Source organism: Centruroides sculpturatus, unplaced genomic scaffold (genome assembly GCF_000671375.1).
Source record: "Centruroides sculpturatus isolate CEXI.00-Female unplaced genomic scaffold, Cexi_2.0 scaffold4, whole genome shotgun sequence".
NCBI classification, from domain to species: Eukaryota; Metazoa; Arthropoda; class Arachnida; order Scorpiones; family Buthidae; genus Centruroides; species Centruroides sculpturatus.
This window is the reverse complement of record NW_019384444.1, coordinates 318,636-345,625: the sequence shown is the minus strand read 5'-3', so window position 1 is coordinate 345,625 and position 26,990 is coordinate 318,636. Positions and strand designations below refer to the sequence as shown.

General features: G+C 25.7%; 1 protein-coding gene across 1 annotated transcript in view; it reads right to left on the bottom strand.

Moving 5' to 3' along the window:
* Positions 1–3,323: 3,323 nt before the first annotated feature.
* The window catches only part of LOC111620248 (squamous cell carcinoma antigen recognized by T-cells 3-like), an 87,393-nt gene continuing 63,726 nt past the window's right edge, over positions 3,324–26,990 (bottom strand). The window contains exons 8-22 of the mRNA XM_023362145.1: positions 26,479–26,617; positions 23,599–23,706; positions 22,464–22,522; positions 22,256–22,365; positions 20,811–20,875; positions 19,395–19,453; positions 19,187–19,296; positions 17,520–17,632; positions 13,953–14,029; positions 10,796–10,948; positions 9,896–10,006; positions 5,765–5,854; positions 5,607–5,690; positions 3,998–4,185; positions 3,324–3,724 (exon numbers count right to left, since the gene is read on the bottom strand). Of these exons, the coding sequence (XP_023217913.1) occupies positions 3,562–3,724; positions 3,998–4,185; positions 5,607–5,690; positions 5,765–5,854; positions 9,896–10,006; positions 10,796–10,948; positions 13,953–14,029; positions 17,520–17,632; positions 19,187–19,296; positions 19,395–19,453; positions 20,811–20,875; positions 22,256–22,365; positions 22,464–22,522; positions 23,599–23,706; positions 26,479–26,617 (1,629 nt within the window). The 3' untranslated portion in view covers positions 3,324–3,561. The remainder of the gene's footprint in view (positions 3,725–3,997; positions 4,186–5,606; positions 5,691–5,764; positions 5,855–9,895; positions 10,007–10,795; positions 10,949–13,952; positions 14,030–17,519; positions 17,633–19,186; positions 19,297–19,394; positions 19,454–20,810; positions 20,876–22,255; positions 22,366–22,463; positions 22,523–23,598; positions 23,707–26,478; positions 26,618–26,990) is intronic.

The following is a 26,990-nucleotide window of genomic DNA, read 5'->3' as shown; positions in this document are numbered from 1 at the left end:
CTATGTAATATATATTTGAAATGTAGTAGTATTACAGTAAAAACTATGTGAACCGCATTCGCCCGGTACAAACTAATTTTTCCGGTTTGGCAGATTTCCCTTTTATTCGGGTTTCGTTTTGGGCGGGTTTTACTGTACGTTTTCTCAGAGAGGTCATTCTGAAAAATGGAAATAAGTTTTAAGCATTATAAACATCAGTGACATATCCAGAAAATAAGTTTGGGGGTAGCTCATACTATAAGTTTGGGGGTAGCTCATACTATAAGACTAATTTAAGTGTATATTATATTTATATATTATTAATTAAAAGCAATTTTTTAAAAAAACAATTAATCTTGACTTAATAGAAGCATGCTCCCATAAAATCTACCCCCTTCTGATATTCTGAATTTCTCGAATTAGAAGCTCGCCCAATTATTTGAAAAAATAGATCGCAGCTGCATTTGACGACGTCGTATCCCAAAATATACAATCTGAGAAGTTAGAAACTAAAATTATGTATGATATTAAAAACACAAATAACGAATAAAATCTTCATTAAGTCGCCACACTCGATATAGCACGTGACCCTCTTTATCTTCCCACCCCTCGACCTTTAACAGCCAAAATTTAATAGCATCAATCCCCTTCATAAACAAAACTCCCTGCAAAATTTTAGAAATTTTCGACAAAAAGCACAGGAGTTATTAAACTTTTCAAATAGTGTGAAGAAAATTGTGCCCCCCACACATACATACATACATACAGAAATTATCCCGAATTTTTTCGCATTTTCAAGGTGTCCCAAGTCCAAAAACGTAAAAATCTGGGAAAGGTCTTTTTTTTGGCCGGATCACCATACTTTCATGAAAATGATGTAACAGTGGAGAAAGTAACAAAAATAAGAGTGTATTATTTCTAGGAATAAGTTATATATTTTCTCTCTCTTTAATATTAAAGTTCACTTTGAATGACTTATTAATAATCGAATTGTAAAATTGCAACTCTAAGGAGTACGTTCTCTATTGGTGATAAAAGGAAATGTGTTCATTCTTAAGATAAGGATCATTTGTTATCAATATAATGATATTAATTTCATTATTTTCTTTTGTACTGAATATTATTCAGGGTTTTGTGACAAGTTTGTTGTTTATTGTACACTTGTAATAGAGATGGAAGCTGTGAGAGCTCTCTCCTCTTATTCTTGTCTTGTGTTAAAGAGAAGCCCAATTGGTTTGCTCTAACCTGAGTATGAAAAGTAAAAAGATTGACAAATCTAGAGTGCATAAACAACAATTAGGCTATATTTTTCTCTGATCTTTGTTTTTCATTCACAATTTGTGTTCAGCACTTTTTCAAGAAATTTACACAAGATAAACGTGTTTGTAACTTCACGTATGATTAGGCTCATGAAAAATATTTTTAACTTACAACAGACAACGCCTTGAAGATTGGGCCCACCGTAATGAGAACAATAGAAGTTTCCATATATCATATTATATATGTCTTGTATATATAACAAATCCAATCTAATCTGAACTATTATTAAATGTTAAACTGTTAAAAATGCTCTAAGGATATCACTCGCTTCTTTATCTCATAATTCATACATTCTTGAATATTCTGTAATCGTTATAAATTTTTCTCTCAAATCTAGATAGTTCATTCATGCTAGTGATTGTGTTTTATTATTATTGTAGTTTCATGAGTCTTAATAATATATTTGAAAAATGTAAAATCAAATAATTTTAACATAACTTAATAATATCACTATTCATTTACCTGAGTATCTATAATTTTTCTCATGTGGAAGAAATTATATTCAAGACTACTATTCTGAAACAGTATTCTTTACTATGTCCCTCCTCTACATACTTGACTGAATTATGATTAATTTTCTTCTTTCAAGTCTTGGCACTGGAAAAAGTCAAAATTCTAAAACATATTTCTTAAGAGGAAATAATAATCAAAACTTACATTTATGAACTTGGTCTTATGTATTTATATGTAAATAAACTTCTAAGTTAACTGTAATTTAAATTAACTATAATGAATTTTAATCAATATGAAATTAAAATTAGTACTTAAATATATTCTGCTAATCTAAAGAATATATTAAAGTACAGCACTTTGTTAATCTGGCAGCAGAATGTGTTTTCAGTTTGCCAAATCACAGCTTTGCATACCACTTCAGGTATTGTATCTGTGATCAGATTTTTGATGGTAATTGTTGTTGGCAACTTTTAAAACACTCAATATACAGCACTAGTGCTTTAAAATCCATAATTGGGTTGCATTAAAAGAAAACAACACAATAAAGTGACATAAGAAAATTTAGCAAACAAATGTTTTAAATGGTTCAAAGACAACTGTATCAATGAATATTATAATTTTTCATACTAATACTTAGATAATTAGTATAAATATTGCTCTCAAGTATATTCTGGACCATTATCTAGAATTATAAATCAAAGTATATATAGTGTAAGAGTAATCCACATCATTTTGTGTTTCATTTTTATTCCAAATTGTAGAAATTAATATATTTCGAATCATTTTATTCAAAAATTTAAATATATATATATTCATCAGATCAGTAGTTTACTTAATTTAAATATACAGTAGAGCGTCGATTTTCCGAATCAATTGGGGACTGGGGTTGTCCGGATAACTGATATTTCGGATAACTGATTTACATACGAAAAAATAGTTTAACGTATCCGATGTCAAAATTTTTCTCCGTTGTGTGTCGCTTCGCGTTGAATTTTCGTCGATGTTAAGCCTAACAAAGACTATTGAATAGTTAAAAATTAATTTTTTATTTTGTACAAACAAAATAAATATATTGAAAAATATAAAAATAATAAAAAATTATACTTCAGATGTTAATTTAGTATCAAAAACATAAAATATTTGAGTAGCCCAAGACATAGCCAAAGATTGAAGCGCCACAGCACTGAAATTTTAATTTTGCCGACTGGAATTCTTTCGGATGATTGACGTTTCGGATGATTGACATTCGGAAAATCGACGCTCTACTGTATATACAAATTAAGTAAACTGATAATTCTTAAAGTTATTATTGAATATAATTATGTTTCATAAAATTGTAATCTTGGATGGAATAAACTTTATGGTCTTTAACTGAGTGAATGTGTTTATGAATGAATGTACATACAAGAAAATATAAATCAAAGTATATTTATGTTAAAAATGATAATTTGTAAAGATAATATAAAGTAATGTTTATTATCTTTACAAATTTTTATATCTTTAAATAATTAATACAGCATTTTAGTGAAGATAGAATATCAATATTTCAAATTATTTCACAAATCTAAACTCTTATTATTTTTTCTCTTTTTTTTTTTTTACATTTAGATGTCAAAAATAATGTGTATGAAATATTTATTTTGTGGCTAAAAATAATGAAAACTAATAACGACACAAGTAATATTCATAATTCCCAAAACAAACAAAAATCTAATAAAATATTACAAGTTTATCTGTACACGACTCATCACAAACACAAGTTAAAACAGCAGATGTGATGATTTCATGGCGAATGACTTCTCCTTTGAATCAGTTTGGCTGAAGTAACCGACGAAAGTCGTCATTGGTCAGTTTTTTACTTTCACTGTCTGTTCCATTTGATTCTCCATTTTGTTTGCTTGTTTTCGACACTTGTTGACTTTGTTGTAGTGCTCTTGGTACCATGGTCAGTTGAGTTCTTCCACGACCACGTCTGAATAAAATAAGATTTATAAAAATTAATATTACTAATCGCAGTATTAGCATATAATAATTAGAACTCAATTTATTTTGTTAATAAAAATTAATTTTAATATTTAAAATAATTCATATCAGTTATTGTTATTGCTGAATATATTGTAAGATGTATTTAATGTAGACAAAATAATTTTGTAAATCCAATTAAAGAAATTTTTCATTAAATGTGTTTTCAGTAAAGTTTTGGATCAAATTAGGATATAACTAGAAGAGAAGTGAGAATACTTACGGCCCTAATACACTACCACCACCACCACCGAGGACATTTGATAACTGACTGCTTGTTTTATTTCCAGCATTCTTCTTCTCAGAAAGTTTTCTTGGTTTGCGTTCTGGAGGATTACTTATAGCAACAGAGATAACATTAGTACCTATTTCAGTTCCATTTGTTTTTTCTAATGCTGTACTTGCTGAGTTCTAAATATTAATAATAATTAATATAGCAGATATTTGTAATAAATTATTACTTTTGAAATGTAAAATTTTTTTAACAGATTCAAAATATTTATTAAATTTTCTAATATTAATAAAATCAAGATGATCATTTTGATAAAAATACAGAGCTTTTTCAGGAACAAATAATTAAATTTTATGCAATAATCCAAAAATTTTAATTCTAGATAATACTTAAAAATAAAAAGTTAAGATAATTTTCAAAAATCATAAAATAACTAAGTTTAAATCATAATTAAAATCATCAAATTATAAAACTAATAGCTAATTTAGATTATACATAACTTTTGAGCAATACTTAAAAGTCATGACTCAACAACGGCAACATTAAGAACTTCAATAGTATCTCTTTAAAACAATTGACATTATGCTTTAATAATATTAATTAATTGTGAAATTTGAATTTAAACATTGATACAAATCAATTAAACATTTCTTGTTTGGTTAAAGAAGCTATGAACTGGTGACCTGAGATAAGCTGCAGTTGTTAACTTCATATAATCTTTGTATCATTTGCATAATAACAATTTCATCCATGCAATTATGCATTGAAACACCCCAGTCAAGATTCATATCTCTAGTTCTCTAAGTTGAAAGCTTAACATTGTACTTTTGCTTTAACAACAGTGCCTTTGGAATTTTGTATAACTTAATTTAAAAAGATTAATATATTATAGAACTTTAGATTATTATTATATTATTAACTATGGTTGAACTTTATAAAATAATAATTTTTTTAACTTTAAATTATAAATTTATAGTGAAAAATATATGATTCTCTCAGCTTTCCTGGAGAAATCGGGGATGATAATAATTAATAGTATTAAAATTGTGGAAAAAAAATACAAAAAAATTAAGTCAATCTTTCCAACTAATAAAAAAAACATAAGATTTAATATAAAATGAATGTATGGATCTGTTGATTTGTAATCGGTTTGCAATTGTTATAAAATCTCTGTAAACTAAAACTGTGTACTAAAATTATTAATACGTATTACCCCCCGTAACAGGGAAATTATTCCCTTTCACTAATAAACTGATGATGATGATAATTAATAACATTACATTTTTTATATTTGCAATATTTTTATGGAAAAAAAATACAAAAAAATTAAGTCAATCTTTCCAACTAATAAAAAAAACATAAGATTTAATATAAAATGAATGTATGGATCTGTTGATTTGTAATCGGTTTGCAATTGTTATAAAATCTCTGTAAACTAAAACTGTGTACTAAAATTATTAATACGTATTACCCCCCGTAACAGGGAAATTATTCCCTTTCACTAATAAACTGATGATGATGATAATTAATAACATTACATTTTTTATATTTGCAATATTTTTATGGCATAAAATTTGAAAACATAACTTAAACACCATACCTCATCTGCAAATTCAACATATGCTAAACCCTTTGAGTGACCATTCCTGTATGTGACCAAACGGACATCTTTTAACTCACCATACTAAAAATATATAAAATTTAGAATCCATTCACATTTAAGAGGTTTCAATAAATTATTATTATATATAAACTTACAGTACTAAACATTTTTTCTAATTCTTCTACTGTCATACTAGGTGGAAGACCTCTCACAAAAAGTTTACTTTTTTCTAAACCTGTCTGAAACTAAAAACGTAAAAAAAAAANTATAGTATTTAATTATTTATTACAGTATGACACAAACTAATATTAGTTTGTGTAAAGTATTTTTTACATGCATTAACTTTTTGAAGTGTGTTGGAGAAGTGAGTAATATGAATCTCAAAGTAAGAACTAAGTTTTTTGTAAAATCAAACAAAAAACCAGTAAAAATTACCAGAGATGAAATTTGGCTGTTTCAATATTACCTTAAAACTAGGAAACATCAGAGTGGGAAAAAAATGGAGTGACACCACAAGAAGCCCAAATAACAAAATCAAAAATCAAAAGCTTATGTTCTGTTTCTTCAGTTCTGTTGTGTGTAAGAAATTTGTTCTATGTAATCAAACAGTCAATAGTTTTATCTCTGTGTGTCTTCAGATCTTTCAAAAGTATGTGCCCATTCGATCCACCCTGAAATAGTGAAAAATGGTTCCATCATAACCAATATGCTAATCACTCTTCAATCACTGTGTGAAAGATTTTGCTCCAAATACAAATCTCAGTACTTCACTGTACAATTCTGATCTCTGCAAAACTTCCCCTCCAAAATGAAAGGGCAACATTTTGGATTAATGAATAATATCAAGAACATGAGAGAGATACTGAGAGCTAAAAGAAGAGAATTTTTGCAAATGTTTTCAAAGCTGCAGGAAAGATTTCATAAATATGTTACGTTGAAAAGAGGTATAATTATATTTATTTTATCTTCAAGCTTTATTTTAACCTTTTCTGCATTTGGTCCAATATTTAATATTTCATCATTACATTCATTAGGTTTAAAACAAACATTACATTTACTTTTATAATAACAACAGTATTAAATGTATGTATAAAGCAGATGAATAAGAAATTATAATAATATATAAGAATGAAAATAATTCTTTCTTTACTTATATATTAAAGTTAAATGTTCAGCATAAAAGCAATCAAATTTAAACAAAATTATTTTACATATTTAATAATTTACCTTAAATGTATTTCTATTTGGATTATTTTTTTTATCTTCACATCGAGATATAAATACTGGTCTTCCTTCTATTCGTAATCTATCATTTTTCAAAGCTTCAGCAATAGACTCCTAAAATTAAACATTTTATCATTAAAAAATATTGTTTACCCAAATTAGAAGTATAATCTGTAATTTGGATAAACAATAAATTGGATAAAGATTATGTCCAAAGTAGCTTTAAGGAAAATTTTACTTGTAAAAAAAGACTCATTGAAATTTAAAACAAGCAGTTTAGTCACATTAAATCCATGAATAAATTCATCTATATCAACCAACATGTAATATTAAGTACAATAAGACTAAAAGACACTACAACTAAAATTAGTGAAAATTCTGATTCTATGAACTCTGATATTAAAAGGACATACTAGAACAATTAAAAATTGTTATTAATATATGTAACTTATATGTTTGGGACATGCTAATTATGATGATGATAAATGACTGCTAACAATACCTGTTGTTATAATTAGCAAGTTATATTTACCACAAGTAATTCTAAATAAGATCAAACATTTGATTGTGAGAAGTGCTATTACATTAATGCCATTAAATGTTGATAGTTAAAAACTAATGCAAACAGAACATCAAAATTCTGACAGAAACTTTGAATTGTACATAAATTTTGTTCTAAATTACTATAAATTAAAAACATGAAGTAAATTTATAACAAATTTAAATTATAACAATTACAAGTTTAATTTATGAAAGTGAAATTAAATTAGTAATTCTGTAATTAGTAAAATGGTATTAGTAATTCTAAATGACTAAATGTATCTTTAATGGAGCTTTTCATTTTATTTTCTATTAATACATATTGTATAATTAATAATGTATAAAATTTATAAAACTAACCAACTATACTTTCATATCATGGTAGAATATCATCAGATGGCAATTAGATTTAAAATATTAAAAACTGGAGAGACAGTCTGTTGAAACAGGAATCGCCATTTATTTAATTCTACCATTGAATTGAAATTAGTTTATAAATCTTAGAAGCCAAAAATCTACAATTACCAGCACTTGTTTCTAGTGGATATAAAGCTTTACAATCCCCAAGTTGTTAGGATAGAAAATGAAAGACATCTGCAGCATCACCAGTTCTAATTTTAAAACTTTTGTTTTTACTTAAATATATTTTTTCATTGTTTTTAAAAGAAAGTTTTTTAATTTTGATGGCCAAGTAGCCTATAAGAAAGATCAGTAATCAAACATTGTATTTCAGAACAGTGGAAATAAATGGTGATACCTATTTCAGCAAACTGTGTTTTCAATTTTTAATATTTTATACTATCAAATTTTTAGATTATATATAATATTTTGCTAATGAAAATTATTACTATACATGTATTTGTAAATATAGAAAAAAAAGTGAAATGTTACATTAAGTTTAGAGATTAGTAACAAAATAATGAAAATTAATTATCAAAGAATACATCTACATGTTTGTTCAAATGTAACACACCAGAAGATAATTCAACAATAACATTTTTGGTAACACCTTAGGGGTATTGTCAGAAATAATACATAATTTACGGTGTAAATCAGGGGTCACCAAACTACAGCCCACAAGCCAGATCAGGCCTGCTGCTGCACTGTGATACAAATAAGCTAAAATATAATTATTTATATGGAAATATGATAGATTATAGATAAACTTACTATGTAGAAAAAAGCATAAATAAAAATGCCAAAATTGGTTCAATCTGATTTTTTGCATCTGACAGTAATATAATTTTTAGGAAAATCAGTGAAATAAAAATTCAGAGACTTTTTGTGACTTTAGATATCAGAATGCTTTTTGTGTAAGTACCAGCAATGAAGTTTCTAAGAAAAGTGATTATGAGCTTGCTATTCAATCGTGTTTGTGTATTAGTAAATAAATATGTTGGTTGTCTTTTATTTTTTGTGTATTTGGTGTACAGTATTGAACAAAATAGCTATGCAATCTGCACTCATCATTCTTTCAGTTATCTGGCCTGCTGTGAAAAAGTTTGGTGCAACATGTAATCATCAAGATATACTGTACAGTTAATTACTGTGTGTAAATGTTAACTCATAAACTAGAAAACTATAGTATTTAATTATTTATTACAGTATGACACAAACTAATATTAGTTTGTGTAAAGTATTTTTTACATGCATTAACTTTTTGAAGTGTGTTGGAGAAGTGAGTAATATGAATCTCAAAGTAAGAACTAAGTTTTTTGTAAAATCAAACAAAAAACCAGTAAAAATTACCAGAGATGAAATTTGGCTGTTTCAATATTACCTTAAAACTAGGAAACATCAGAGTGGGAAAAAAATGGAGTGACACCACAAGAAGCCCAAATAACAAAATCAAAAATCAAAAGCTTATGTTCTGTTTCTTCAGTTCTGTTGTGTGTAAGAAATTTGTTCTATGTAATCAAACAGTCAATAGTTTTATCTCTGTGTGTCTTCAGATCTTTCAAAAGTATGTGCCCATTCGATCCACCCTGAAATAGTGAAAAATGGTTCCATCATAACCAATATGCTAATCACTCTTCAATCACTGTGTGAAAGATTTTGCTCCAAATACAAATCTCAGTACTTCACTGTACAATTCTGATCTCTGCAAAACTTCCCCTCCAAAATGAAAGGGCAACATTTTGGATTAATGAATAATATCAAGAACATGAGAGAGATACTGAGAGCTAAAAGAAGAGAATTTTTGCAAATGTTTTCAAAGCTGCAGGAAAGATTTCATAAATATGTTACGTTGAAAAGAGGTTACTGTAACAGTATAATTTTGTGAATATTTAGTTAATAAAGTATAATATTTCATCATTACATTCATTAGGTTTAAAACAAACATTACATTTACTTTTATAATAACAACAGTATTAAATGTATGTATAAAGCAGATGAATAAGAAATTATAATAATATATAAGAATGAAAATAATTCTTTCTTTACTTATATATTAAAGTTAAATGTTCAGCATAAAAGCAATCAAATTTAAACAAAATTATTTTACATATTTAATAATTTACCTTAAATGTATTTCTATTTGGATTATTTTTTTTATCTTCACATCGAGATATAAATACTGGTCTTCCTTCTATTCGTAATCTATCATTTTTCAAAGCTTCAGCAATAGACTCCTAAAATTAAACATTTTATCATTAAAAAATATTGTTTACCCAAATTAGAAGTATAATCTGTAATTTGGATAAACAATAAATTGGATAAAGATTATGTCCAAAGTAGCTTTAAGGAAAATTTTACTTGTAAAAAAAGACTCATTGAAATTTAAAACAAGCAGTTTAGTCACATTAAATCCATGAATAAATTCATCTATATCAACCAACATGTAATATTAAGTACAATAAGACTAAAAGACACTACAACTAAAATTAGTGAAAATTCTGATTCTATGAACTCTGATATTAAAAGGACATACTAGAACAATTAAAAATTGTTATTAATATATGTAACTTATATGTTTGGGACATGCTAATTATGATGATGATAAATGACTGCTAACAATACCTGTTGTTATAATTAGCAAGTTATATTTACCACAAGTAATTCTAAATAAGATCAAACATTTGATTGTGAGAAGTGCTATTACATTAATGCCATTAAATGTTGATAGTTAAAAACTAATGCAAACAGAACATCAAAATTCTGACAGAAACTTTGAATTGTACATAAATTTTGTTCTAAATTACTATAAATTAAAAACATGAAGTAAATTTATAACAAATTTAAATTATAACAATTACAAGTTTAATTTATGAAAGTGAAATTAAATTAGTAATTCTGTAATTAGTAAAATGGTATTAGGTACTATATATTATTTTTGTTTTATTTTTATTTTTCTGTATTATTTTATTTATTTCTTTCTTTCTAAAGTCAAGTCAGATGTTAGGCTAAAATAATATAAATACCTTTCTTTTTAAATTTTCTTTTCCTAATATTTGTTGTGCTTTTGCTGCAGCTTTAGCTGCTTTCTTTTCTGCTCTAGCTGCTTTCTTTTCAGCTTTGGCTATTTTCTTTTGCTCTTCTTCTATTCTTTGTAACTCTTGTTCTTTCTCAGCTCTCTTTAAAAAAAGCAAATAATTTTCTAAAATTTCAAATTCAATCTAAATAATCAAAATTGCAAAAATAAAGTAACTAACAAAATATCTTAAACTATAGCTTAATGCAATATTATTTGTTTTAAGTTTATTTAAAATACCAAGATTATTGACTAACACATGTAATTACTGTCAAACTCCATTTACAGGTGTCCTTCAGAACGTAACTGCCATGTAAACATGCCAATTATGTTCTGAAAGAGTGGTGTGTTATGAAAACCTGTTCTATACAAAACAAAGAACTAGTGCAAAGCAAAGCAGAGTTAGGTTCCAAAAGTTAACAAAAGTATACAATTCTTTTATGTTACTAAAGGAAATATTTTTATTAAAGCAATCAATACTTTATTTTCAATCAATAATTAACTAACAATCATAATTAAAAGTACTAGCAAAAAGTATATTTTAATCTTAATTTTTTTAAGTTGCTTTTTCCTGTTTATAATATTTTATAACACTACAAAACAGTTTTCTACTAATCAATACTAAAATGATTTTAATAATATCAACGAAGAAGGAGTTAGCTAACATATAAATACATAAATTTATATTTCTTTAAATTTCTCTAATTTTTAAGTAAATAATGATAAATTATAATGTAATAATTTTTATTGGTTGAAATGTTTTCTTAGAACTTTAATAAAGTCAAACTTCTCCTATAATAAACTGCATGTGGGAAATACACATAATTTTTCCACAATTCATTAAATGGAAAATTCATTAGTAGTAAAAAAACCAGTGTACTGTAATAATGTTTTATTCTTTATGAACATATCCTTGTTCTCAAATTAACAACAAAATAAAGTATTATATATGCATTTTAAACAAACAAAATTTAACCATGTAGTATTTTATTACTGAAATTCAGAAATGTTATAACTGAAATAATATATATCCTTATTTATTTACAGTATATTGAAAAATAATTAATAATTTTCACTTTTTTTTTTTTTTTACCAATGTCTCTTTTCCTTTAAACAAATAATTCTAACTTTATTTAAAAAATCAAATGTTTCATCTAAAACATTTTCAAGTCACTATTTGAAACTACTGTCAGATACAGTCATTTCAATGTCTTTAGAAGTAAAGAACAGTATTCTAAAGATATTTCACTGTACTCTATTTGCCATCTAAAATTGATACAAAAGATATGAATTTTTTAAATTTCATTTCAAAAATTTACTACATAGAAATTAAACTTCAAACAAGAATACTTTTAAATGCTAAAAAGCTGTTTCTCAATGTTCATGAAATATTCATTAAAAAAAGCAATTTGTAAATATGGGTGTCTGACTGTATTTTAAAATATTTAAATGAAATATAAGCATTATAAACAACAACCAAAAAAAAAACAAAAAGTAAACTTTATGAAAGAATAAACTGAGCATATGAAGTACAGTAGCCCCCTCGATTATCCGGACCTCCATTATCCGGATTTTCGATTATCCGGATTTTTCCTTATCCGGACTACCTTCATCCCCAATTAGTCCGGATAATCGAGGTTCTACTGTATTTGAATCAATTAGTAAATAACGCATAAATGAAATAATAATATATATCAGATACTGAAATACACTAACATGTTAGAAAAATAGAAATACCCTCCATACTCAGTAGCATCACCTACAACTATTGCAAATTTTGAGCTATCAGTTTATGTTAATTTTATAACAGACTATATAAGCAAGAGTGAAATTCCTAATCAAGATAGATTAAAACAAAATGATAAATTATTTTGATCATAGATGTATAGTAAGTGTAAACCGAATGGGCTACTCTATTTCCAAGGTGACTGCTGCATTTGGGTCTTTCCCTTGCAACTGTGTCAAGGGTTTACGACAACTACACGATAGCTTAAAAAAATCATCACATATGATACCTACAGTCAAAAACTACACATTGATGTTTGAGGTCTTTGTTGTCTGTCACAGATTATAAATAACAACTGTCAGGCCACGTTATCCCATATCATAGCCAAATTTAATGCTTGTAAACCTGTAGCCATCAGTCAACTTTCTGTGCAAAGGTCTATAAGCTATGTTGGGATTTGGCAGTTGTTGCCTACTTGTGTATTCCTAGCTAATAGCTCATCATCATGCTACAAGCATTAGAGAATATTGTCACTGGAAGTTTTAAAGATTGTCATAGAGTTCTCTATTAGATGAGTTCATATTTCATTTGTTTCATGCTAATGGGTGAATAAACATCTGGAGAAAAGCTCATGAAACTCATGCCAGATGAGAATTCTGCAAAGTAGTGGTAGTGATATTCTGGTATGGGGTATCATGAGTTTGGCAAATACTGGTGTGTCTGAGTACTATATTCACTGAACATAGCAACCATGACATCCTTGCAGATGATTCTATATAACAATGATTATTTTTTCAATAGGATAATGAGCCTCCACACAGATCACAGATTGAGATATGGCTAGAGAAACATTCAAGAGACTTTGGTATCACCATCCCTCTCCTAGATACCCTGAATCAAACATTTCCAAATTGCTAGAAGAGCCATCCCAAAAAATACATCTCTTCTGTCCTCACCAGTGGCCAAATGGATAGAACCACTGAACAAAGGTTCTGGGTTTGCATCTGACCAATGGGCTTGCAATGTGGAGTTTATCACATGACTAACACCTCAATATCATATAGAAAGTCTTCCTCGGAAACAGCTTCTCCCTTGGCAGATTGCCATGTGTTGCATTTCCATATCCCATTAAACCAAACCATTTCCTATGCTAATGTTGAAAATTATAGTTTGCAATTTGACATAGCATGGATTGCTGTATTTCCATAGCAGTATCAACATTTTATGGATTCTCTTTCAGCATATATCAATGCACTTATTAAAGTAAATGTAGAGAAGAATGTGAGTAGACTGATATTTCTATTTTTCTGGCATGTTGATGTATAAGTTACATTTAAAACTGTAAAAAAATGTTATTAAATTTTAATTAAATATATTATACCTTTTGTCTTCTTTCATTAATTCTTTTCATTTGTGAATTATATTTGTCTGTAGCAATATCTAATGTTTCTATCGTACCTAGAAATACAAGAAAGCAAATGTATTTTTAAATATGTTATAATATTTTTAAGCTGTAGTAAAAGAAGGGCTGTGGAGTCAGAGTCAGTTCATTTTAATCAAATCCAGCTCCACCATGAGTCAATATAAACATAAACTTATATTTAAATATAAGTATAGAATGTAGCCTGATGATTCAGATGGTAGTGGTAGAACATCTTACAATATCACTTACCACTTTTAATACATTAACTATTATTAGTAGATATTGAGCTTTTATGAACAAATCAAAATTGAGAGGAGAGAGTCAGTAGTTTTGTATACCAATTCCACAGCCCCAAGTAAAATGGACAAAAATAATGTTACTATACAATGCTCAACTCAGAATGTCATCTGTTTCTTAAATAGATGTCATTCTGAGTCATATAAATAGTAAATCTTAATAACATCATTTTTATTTCCTTTCTATATTATTTTAAATTATAAAATAATTAGTTATTTTCATTGCCAATAAAATAAATACTTTAATTCTTTAAATCATGAAACTGAATTTTATTGATATATTTAATTATATACAAAGCTTCTTAAAACTTACTGTAAGTAAATATAAATAGAATATTGAATTTTTTTACTTATAATTTCAAATTCACAATAGCAATATTTTCTTCGTAATTTAATACAGTGTTTAAAATAAAAAGTAGCCTATCCATTCTATCAATAATTCATATTAAAAATGTAAAAAAATTTGATTGCATGACAATAGAGTAGGAGCAACAATAATTTATGATATAGCAATTCAAAAATGATCAAATTTTAAACACTTTTTATTATATATATATTTAATATCAGTATCTTTCAAAAGAGAATTATTTGATATTATATACTAACTTATAATTTTCATTCTTTTTATTTTACATTTATTCTTACATACATTGGTTGTAAAAAGAATGGTTATATGAATTATAATTCGAAAATCCATTTTAAAATTTTAATTATTTTATTGGGTAATTTCAATGTAAATATTTTATTCAAGTAAAATTAAATAACGATTATTCAGAAATGTTCACTAATTTTTAAAATAAACATTTATTGATATTTAACAATGCAAAAATAAAAAGCTAACATCATTCCTCTTTTGCTCATATAAACAAAACATTTTACAAAAATTTTCTGAAAATTTCATTCGGATTGTTGAAGATTATTTTCTATATTTACTACAATATTTCCAAATAAAAAAACACTTAAAAATATAATTTTTAACTCAATGAAATTTATATCAATAATAAAAAGATATGTGAATGAGTCCCTGGATATAGATGTAATCCATTACAGTTTGCATTTTAATTATTAATGCTGTAACTAATGAAATAAGTTAAAAATTGTATTAATAGTAACAACACTCAAAAAAAAAATTATAAATTGTAAATATAAATTATAACTAAAATAAATTTATTCATGTAGTTAGTTACTATAGAAGCTATTGTTAGGGGATTAATGTTTGAATTAACTTATCTGTAGGTTAGCATATGTTTAAAAACACTATGTTAAAACAAATAAAGAAAAATTAAGTTTTTATTTCAGAACAATTCCTCCTTCAGAGACTTGTGAGAGATTCTAAGAAACAAGTCTGCAAACACTAGAATCACACAAACAAAATTGATTTATTCTCCTGTACATTCATAAATTAAACAAGATATATGAAACATCAAGTGTGTCAATCTGAAAGGCTACATTCTTTCCAGAAAGACTGTCATCAGGAATTGGTATAGCTTTGATTTTCAGAGTTAGTTTGCAGCATGTGCATAAAAACTTTGATTACTACTAAAATTTCTGAATCAAGAATTTCCAATAAAAATTCTTTTAAAAATTTCAAAATTTTTCTTGTCTTGAAATAAACAGCTCAAGACTGGAAAATTTTATAAAATAAATTTACAAATCTGAAATAGGAAAGTATCAAATTTATTATAACTTTTAATTTCAGTACAATAAGTATTAATGATTAATACAATTATAAACCAAGTTACAGATATTAAATATATTTATTATACTTGCCATAGTCCTCAGAATCAGTTAACTCACAAAATTATCCTTCTGATCAGATAGTTTGTTAGTTAAACAAGCATTTTGTTGGCATTTAATATATGTTAATTTTCATATTTTTTTAATATTTAATTAATAATAAACATTATAATTGTTTTTTCTATTTTTTGTTTACACTTAAATTTTTATATTATACTCATTAATTCAAAATCAAATTTTTAATTTTAATTTAAAACCTACATTTTATTCATTGACTAAATATATTAAAAATAGAAATAAAAATAATTTTCATATTCAAAATTCTTTTATGTCCCAAGAGCAGAAAAATAACTGTTAAGGGAATGTTACAAGTTGAGAAATGCTTCAATATACCTCGAATGATATCAGAAGAGGAGGAGATGAATAAAATAAAGCATAAAATTTGTGCAACATTCCAATAGATGATGATAAGACCCAAACAAATATTGTCATATGTGACAGATAATGTGCTTAAGTATGTTGTTTGTTGCAGGATAAGCAGAAGAAATCATAAGGAGAATATATGATGGACATTATCATATCTTACATATCCTTTCCCTCCTTTCATATAATACTCCCGGCTCATTTGCAATCAATACCAATATTGGTTAAAGAACTCCACAATACTGTTGTTAATCTTGCTTTCAAGTTGCATTACATCATATTAAATTTTCTGAAATAATTTTTCTTAAATGTCTCTAAATTTAATTTTAAACAAACTTCCTAACTTTTAATTCATCATTAAAAACTATTTGATCAAAAAATGTGAACTTGTTTATTTCCTACAATTTGCAAAATCTTTTAGACTTAAAAGTAACAAAACTAGTTTTATAGTTTTTCTACAACTTACTTCATAATAGTAAACATTTTTGTTTACTATTATGAAACTCTTTAGTGTATTATTAGCATTTTAATATTTCTTATCATCTCAACTGTTCAATTTATTAAATATCATGTGCCAGTTTTAAGAGTTGCAATGGTATCAGCTAAAGATTAATCTCAAAAATTTATATATATTTTGAATGTTTGTAGGAAAAACATATGCTAAATATTCTTGGTCTCTTCAGAAAGTGTAAAAATATATATATTTTTAATATTTCACAATAAAAAATAATATTTTTTAAATATTATTTCAACTTTTTTAGTTTCTATAAACAAACTTATTTTCTTTTCATATAATATTTTTAAATATCTCTAATATAAAAGCACTTTTAAATAAAGACCTTGAGATATTGATAATTATATCAAAGGCTAATAGCATATTATTTTTAAAAAACTAATATGCTATTGGCCTTTATTATTTAAAAAAAATAGCATTTACTGAAACATATAATAAATAACTACTTGAAAATCACACATTATTATTTCTATTTACATAAAATTCCACACATAAAATTTCTTACTTGAAAACTATTTAAATATTTTTTGATTTACAAGTTATTTAATTACTTGCCTTCTTCTCGCTCAAAATTCAACAGGGCTTCACCAACTACTTCTGGCCAATCACTCGCACTGTGTAAACCCTTAAGCAAAATTTTTCGACAATGAATTTCATCTCCATAGGCTCTACATATTTTATACAAAAAATATCTTTTAAAAAGGAACTTTGAATTTAAAATATTAAAAACTATAATTCGTTATATANAATTTCATCTCCATAGGCTCTACATATTTTATACAAAAAATATCTTTTAAAAAGGAACTTTGAATTTAAAATATTAAAAACTATAATTCGTTATATATTATATTTATATAATTAAATAATTTTCCATTTACAATAATTGTGCATATATAGCATTACTTTACAGCTGAAAATAATGATTAAGTATACATATAAAATAATAATAATACCAAAATTAAAAAGAGTTTTAAACAAATTTTATAAAACCCTTTCCACATTATTTTCATAATTTTTGCTATGAATTATTGTTTTATACTGGTAATAACTAAAAATTTATTTTATTTTTACATTAAATGACTGTAAACACTTGTGTATGATCAATGAAATACTTGCTTGATGATTTAATCAATAACTTAGGCTTTAAATAAAGTCATGGATGATTATAGTATCATAAAACTGAGATTTCCACTAACTTCCAAATAAAAGCAAATTCAGAAATGACTGTGTGTCTATGTAGTAAATTATCATCATCAGTTCCAATACTGATACTCCAATAACACAGATTAAATTTTGCAAAGTAAGTTTTCTTGATTGTTATGTATACATACATAACAATCAAGAAAATTATTACAATCATGTCAAATTTGACCACTTGAACCCAAAAAAGTAAAAAAACCAGCAAAAAAATTCATGGATGTGCGTGTGTGCGTGTTGACATCTATTTTGTTTGATATCTCAGAACTGGGGTAAAGATTAAAAAACAAAATTTGGTATGATAGTCTGTGTATAAGTGGCATTGATGATATTAAATTTTGATGATGAAAGGTCAAGGGGATGGAGAGATAAAGGGTAGTCACTTGTCATATCTTGAGTGGGGGTCTGATTTAATGAAGATTTTACTTGTTAGCATTTACAGTTTTTTTTTTTTTTTTTTTAATAAAACTCATCTCCCTCAAAATTTTATAGTAATAATTTGCTATTTTATAATAATTAAAAATATAGAAAGTTTTTATAATAAAATCTCATAACAGATGTTGTCACACACAATTTTATTTATTATAATTAATAATATAAAAGTTATTTTTTAAATAAAATCTTATAAGTGCCAGAAAAGTTATGCAACTCATTGCTAGATTTTTCTTTTGTGACATGATCTGAATTTAATGTCATATACATTAAATTCATATCATTTGCTTGATGTTTCTACTTAAATTCCAGTGAAAATTAAGTAACAAATTTATTTGATAAGAAATGTAAAGAGAATAAACTAATAAATTCCATTAAACTGAGGATGAAATAGACAACAAATTTAAAAAAAAATAAAAAAATAGCAATATCATCTTATAGTGTCAAATAGAAAATTCTATTGCCATAGATCTATTATCTATGACAAATTCCTGTTATATATTTCTTTGAAAAAAAAGAAAAAAAGGCCAAAAAAAATGGTTATAACATTTTATCAGGGCACCTAAAGCATTCTAAATTATTATGTTAAATACCTTTCAAAATTAGCATATTCTATCCACATTTGTGCTTCTGAAGCATGACCATGAGACAATATTTTATTCCACAATTCTCTTGCTTTGTCCATATTCTTACATAATTTAGCCTGTCAAAAAATGATTTTGTGATAAATATACTTAAATATAGTCCTATGTAACATATAAAAATATCCATATGTAAAAAACAATTTATTGAAACTTTTACTTCAATTCGAGCCCAATATCGAAGAATATCAATACTGTGATCATTTTCATCATCAAAATCTAAAAAAAAAAAAAATAGAGAATTTAAAATATAATCAAAATGATAAAATATGTAATAAAAATTCAGTTAAGCTTATTGTATTAATTTAATTCAATTGATCTTTAAAAAAAGCATGTTGACTCCATTAATTATATTTAAATTTACACACACAAAAAAAAAAACTGAAAAAGTTTCAAGGAGACAGAAAATATTTAATATATTAACATTTTCAGGATAATTTATTCCTATAGTATGCATGCAACTCAATTATACCACTAATATAAACACATAGTCTGTATTTAATTATTTGTAAGTTGTAATATGGATTGTACTTGTTTTTACTGTAGTGAAATTTTTATAAGTAGTATGGCAAGAAATTTTTGATCCAAGAGAGTATACACAGGTGGAGACAAAACACATAGTGGAAGAAACAGTAAGTCTTTTCATCTTGTCCTTTCTAACAACCTCATGAATAAAACAGTCATTACAGAATAAATAGTCATATTGTATATACATATACATATAATCCTTGGCCATTTTAATTAATTTTGTATTAATTGAAATATTTTTTTATAAAACATAGTGTTATTGGAGATTGAATTGGCTGGAGACATGCCTCAGTTCCAGAACAACTAAATTTTTATTTTCTGGTTTTCCCCTACTTACAAACTTTCAGACTTATGAACAATTTGATTGTATGTCTAAAATTTAAATTTTGTACAGATTCTGAGTTTTGCTTAGTGGTGAAGTCAGTCTTTGGCCAGTAATAAACAATGTGAATTTATTTCTATTGCATACCATCATTTTTCATTTTTGTGTGAATTCTAATGTTTCATTGCTGCTGGTGAGGTGAGATTGAAGTTGGTAATGTTGGAGTGATGGCATTTTTTGTTATTGCTTGTAATGTTTATAAAATTTTGATTAGTGCTTCAAAAATGCATCCAAAATGTAATAGTAAATCTAGTGATAGAGATAAATGCAAAATATGTCACTTCAATGGAAACTAAACTTGATATAAAACTAAGTGCATTAGGTAAGAGGGAGAAACACATTTAAAACACCTGCTGCATAGTAGTAGTGAGTGATAAACGAGCATAATGTATTCTATAAAGTACATTGAGGGATCAAACACTAACAATATAATAAGTGGTTATGGTTATTCTGTGTACAAATGTTTTAAGTTAGTTTTTGATTTATGACAAAAGCTCATGAACCTAACCTGTTTGTAAGTAGAAGAGCCCTTGTACTACAGTATATGGAATGATTAACCAATCTCAAAGAGGTGCTTCTATAATAGTAAATATATGATTACAATAGAAAATCTTGATAACTGCTACTTTGGTAGCTTTTAAAGCAAGAATAAATATTTAAGTATACCATACAAAAAGCTATCTTCAAATGCCTGGTAATATTGATGGTTTTCCCATAACATTGCCTTAATTCTGAAGAAATAAAATGAAATATACAAATAACATACAATTCCAGCTATCAGCAATGAGAACCATTTCAAATATTTATCTGTTTCACAGCAATGACAGAAGCCACTTTTGAACATGTGCTTTTTTCAAGATCAGAAACCAAATCAAAAGCATAAATTGCTACTTGTTTTAAATTAATTTAAAATTAATAATCAATTAAATAAAAACCAAAATATCCTTAGTAAATTCTTAAATGCCACAAACTGCAGATTTCCTTGTCAATATATTTAATAGTCTCAAACAAAGCAAAGCTAACAAACAGAACTCTTAACAAAGTAAAAGATGGGATTCCCAATTTTTTACCAACTAGTAACAATGAGAATTAAAAAAACAATGTTATATCTAACATTTTTATTTAACTAATATAATAGGAATAAGAATGAAAAAAAATTGCATCTAACATAACAATGGAGTTTTTCCTGCATAAAAAATCAGAAATACCGTTTGATGTAAGGTTTGCCAAAAATTTTTAGTTGTGCTAAAGCAAACTCTTGTTGTATAATACTTGGATATAATGGAATTTTTTTCAAGTGTTGCCTGTGTATGTTAAAGTAAGACAGCCTTTATGGACATTCTTGTGAGCCTGGCCATGTTTTTGGCCAGGCTCACAAGAGTGACCATATGGTAAAGAATAACATACAACATAGCTGGAATAGACTACCTATAAAAAATTTTTGGGTTGCTCAGCTGGATTTGATTCATATAAGTCTAAGTTAAAATTCAACTCTTCCACAAGCAAGCAATATTATTCTACAAACGTGTTTACATTTTTTTGAACTTTCAACAATATTTATATACATTTGCAATCAATCCTTCACAATTGTTGTTGTTTGAACTTTTTTAATAAATAATAAAACTAATTCTTGAGATAAGAAATAAATACAAACACAATTCAATTAGAATAATGTTAACTAAATTATTTTCTTGAAATCTGATAAATATAATTTGCATTCACTATACTTTCATTTTTTTCAAATAATTTTTCTTTTGTGACATGATCTGAATTTAATGTCATATACATTAAATTCATATCATTTGCTTGATGTTTCTACTTAAATTCCAGTGAAAATTAAGTAACAAATTTATTTGATAAGAAATGTAAAGAGAATAAACTAATAAATTCCATTAAACTGAGGATGAAATAGACAACAAATTTAAAAAAAAATAAAAAAATAGCAATATCATCTTATAGTGTCAAATAGAAAATTCTATTGCCATAGATCTATTATCTATGACAAATTCCTGTTATATATTTCTTTGAAAAAAAAGAAAAAAAGGCCAAAAAAAATGGTTATAACATTTTATCAGGGCACCTAAAGCATTCTAAATTATTATGTTAAATACCTTTCAAAATTAGCATATTCTATCCACATTTGTGCTTCTGAAGCATGACCATGAGACAATATTTTATTCCACAATTCTCTTGCTTTGTCCATATTCTTACATAATTTAGCCTGTCAAAAAATGATTTTGTGATAAATATACTTAAATATAGTCCTATGTAACATATAAAAATATCCATATGTAAAAAACAATTTATTGAAACTTTTACTTCAATTCGAGCCCAATATCGAAGAATATCAATACTGTGATCATTTTCATCATCAAAATCTAAAAAAAAAAAAAATAGAGAATTTAAAATATAATCAAAATGATAAAATATGTAATAAAAATTCAGTTAAGCTTATTGTATTAATTTAATTCAATTGATCTTTAAAAAAAGCATGTTGACTCCATTAATTATATTTAAATTTACACACACAAAAAAAAAACTGAAAAAGTTTCAAGGAGACAGAAAATATTTAATATATTAACATTTTCAGGATAATTTATTCCTATAGTATGCATGCAACTCAATTATACCACTAATATAAACACATAGTCTGTATTTAATTATTTGTAAGTTGTAATATGGATTGTACTTGTTTTTACTGTAGTGAAATTTTTATAAGTAGTATGGCAAGAAATTTTTGATCCAAGAGAGTATACACAGGTGGAGACAAAACACATAGTGGAAGAAACAGTAAGTCTTTTCATCTTGTCCTTTCTAACAACCTCATGAATAAAACAGTCATTACAGAATAAATAGTCATATTGTATATACATATACATATAATCCTTGGCCATTTTAATTAATTTTGTATTAATTGAAATATTTTTTTATAAAACATAGTGTTATTGGAGATTGAATTGGCTGGAGACATGCCTCAGTTCCAGAACAACTAAATTTTTATTTTCTGGTTTTCCCCTACTTANAATATATATAAATATTATTATTATTAAATTGATAAAGTAACATTATTATATATTGTTATTTTATCAATTTAAAAAATAGTTTTTAACAGCATAAAAATTATACAGCAAGCATATGAAAGGGATAATTAATCAAATGTACAGTATCTAAATATATGCATTATTTTGCACTATATGTTTGACAATAAAAACAGAATTAAGATTTGTACTATAGAAATAATCTAAAACAGTAAAGAATGCTAAAATCAGTCTTACAGATGAAATTTAATAACATATAAAATTTATTATTTTTTTGCAGGAAATTATACAGGAAATATTTTTTTCAATAATGACCAAAGTAGCACTAGTTATAAACTGATGTATTACCAGTATGTGAATAAATAATTTATAAAAGATTGAAACATTTATTTATATTACTATTTTTAAATTTTTACCTTGGCTCCTTTTTATTCTGCGTCGCAAGTAGTCTAAATATGTTAACCAAAGTAACCTAAATTCATCTGCTTGAGAAAATCCTGCTTGAAGAGCACGTTCAATTATTTCTATAAAATTAACCAAAACAACTTCTTAAAATTAATTTTGAATTAAAAAAATCATTAAAATTAAAGTACTTAAACAAAGCTAACAAATTAACTATTCTACTATATACATAAACTAAAAATATTCATACAACAATCATTAATCAAGAAGTAACAAATATACTATTTATTCTAGTAAATTAGTTCATTCAAATTTTAAAACTAAATGTTATATTTTTAAAATTATTTACATCATTAATCAATTTAAACTCATTTTCAAAAGCATATTCTGTATGCAATATAACTTATTAAATGATTGTTTTACAAACACTTATAATTAAAGACCAGATATGTATGCATGTGTATGTTTTACCTTAAATGCTATGAAGTATAAATCTAGATATAAAGTCCAAGTACATCAAATTAAGATTGTTTGATAATGCATACTTTATAAGCATTTTTAAAAGTGCATTTATGATTTTTACAGCAGTCTAACCATTTTTAGGACTAAATAAGTGCTTTATAAACTTTATAGTTTGTTTGTATAGTTGCAAGTTTTTTTTCAAATCAGCTCTAATCCATTTCTGCTTTCTATGTAGTGAATTCTTTTTTGTACATGTATAGCTGATGTGAGAAATATTATTCCCCTCTCAAATTACAGATAAACACAAAATTCAAATACTTTAAATATAAACTGTCTAACTTGCATTTTAAAGTCCCACAAACACACATTTTTCATTGCCATGAAAATTTCTCATTTTTCAAATTCTCAAAATCCTTTGAATTAATTGGATTAAAATTATTATAAATGTTAAATTTAATACTAAGAAATTAGTAAATGTAAATCTTTCAAAAATTGTGTAAATATAATGTTTAATTACATATAAAGGAGATAATTTCTTGTGAGTGAAGTAGTGAAAGTTTTCTGCATATGGAGAATGTGCAGAAAACGTTCCATTATATAAAATTCAATTCAATCAACAATATGGATAAAATAGCAAAAACTAATACTAAATTGCTAAGTATGTAAAGGTGTTTAGATCCAAAACATTAAAAAAGACTGAAAAATTCTTCATTATAATGTATGCCATAAATCATTTCCTGCTAAGACACTGTTTCAAGTCTCAGCATGTTGAAACATCCTTACACAAGCACAACAGAAAGCACGAAAATGAGCCAAAACAGCAATTGTTCACAATTATAGTATAATGAAAGTAACAAGGCATGGCACAAATATTGAAAAGTCTTGTTATTAAATATCTACAATGAAAATAAATGAACACATGCAAAAGTGTTTATAGCATTTGAATGGGCCTTGATAGTTGAAATATCAAGCTCCAGAATTTTTAATATTCCATGGTATACTTTTTAAACTTAGAAAGTGTGATGCTAATTTGTAGTTCCAGATGGTGTAGTTACTATATAAATCAAAGCCAAAAGGATAAAGGTTTGAATCAATTCATGTTTTTTTNTAAGATGTAATAACTTATTCAATACTTTTATATATATATATATATTCTAATTATATAAAATTACTTTTCCTGACTGACTGACAGTGATTGATTCATCATTGCCCAGAGCAACCTGATGAACCTAAGAAAGTGAAATTTGGTACATAGTTAGGGTACGTCATGAAAATGCACACTAAAAAGGGATTTTTCGAAATTCCCCCAAAGGGGAGAGGAGAGCATTAAGGCTTAACCTGAAAGACGGCTTCTACTGTATTATTTTAGATGTAATATTTTGTTTTTAACTATGTTTAGTCTTCATTGAGTACTTAGGTGTATTAAATTGATAACATTTCAGACATTGTTATAAATATTTTTATATATTTAGATTTTTTAACCAAATATTCAAACTATTTTAAATTCAAATTTGTTATTGCATATTGGTTCAATTATAGAACGATTGTAAACGTTCCAGAAAATTGATCAAATTGAAAACAGTTCATTTGATTCTAAGCAATTCTCATCATTCTCAGAGGTAGATGTTATATAACAATTACTATGGTCATTGAAATATTGAATATAAATGGCATTTACTTGTAAAATCCACGCGGGCAAAGTCGCAGGTAACAGCTAGTATTCTTATAACCTAAGTAATAGAATATGACAATTGAAGAAAAAATATGGATTTTTTTTCTTCAAATGTAGATTAATATTAAAAAGTTTAAAAATAAAATTTTATCATCATATTTTTGAAAGAATTACTTACAATGCATCGGATGATACAAATCATAACAACATAAAATAAACAAATACAAGTGTTTAAATAATAGTCAAAGAATAACAACCTTATTGTAATTGTATAAAGATCACAGGATTAATAAAAAATATATGACTCATTCTCCACTTTGTAACTTGAGTTCAAATTTGATATACAATTGTCATTGATTTCAATAAAGCTTATCAACTTTTAATTTCTTCACATTCTTTGAAAGTGAAAATGGCACACAAACATTCATACAAAGAAATAGCACATATAAATGTGACACAATTTGAAAGCAGTAAAGAAATAAATGCATTTATGACTATCAGTTATCAGCTCCAATTTTTAATATGATTAAATATGCATGATTTGCATCCAAATTAATTCAGGAACAATATGTATTCAGAAATTTCAATTAAATTTGTTTTCCACTTGATGACTTGCAGCAAACAAAATATAATTGTAAAAAAAAAAGGCCTTTATAAAGTGTTGTGTATGTAGAAAGTGTTTATTTTTCATGTTTTTATGACTTGTATCATAATTATACAATAAATGAATTAAAATCTAAGCACTTTAAATTTCATATACCTTTAATATTTTCATGTGGTTGTTTATGTCTTTCCATTGCTAGAATATAATTTACCCATAATGTCACTGACCATGGACAATTTCTAACAGCTCTTTCATGGGCAGTAAGAACTATATTATCTATTCTAAGTTGAGTATCCTTTAAAAGAAAAATAAATAAATAAATAAATTACATTCATGACAATAAAAATTAAAAACTGAATTAGAAATTTTCTAAATTTTAAAAATCAATAGAAAGCTTATCATCTTACAAAAATAAATCACAGAGTTAAAACTTTATTAAATATTAGACTAAATTAATTAATAGTAAGATAAAATTCAAAAGCATATGAAAGAATATAAAAATAATAATTATTTCAGCAAAATCTATTTATAATTAAATATTCAATTACTAAAACTTCTTCATTCAAACAATGGCAATTTTTTTATTGAAAAAATATCAAGTTTTAACTAAACAAAGTAAAATATAATTTAAAAAACAAAATATTCAAATACTTTAAATATAAACTGTC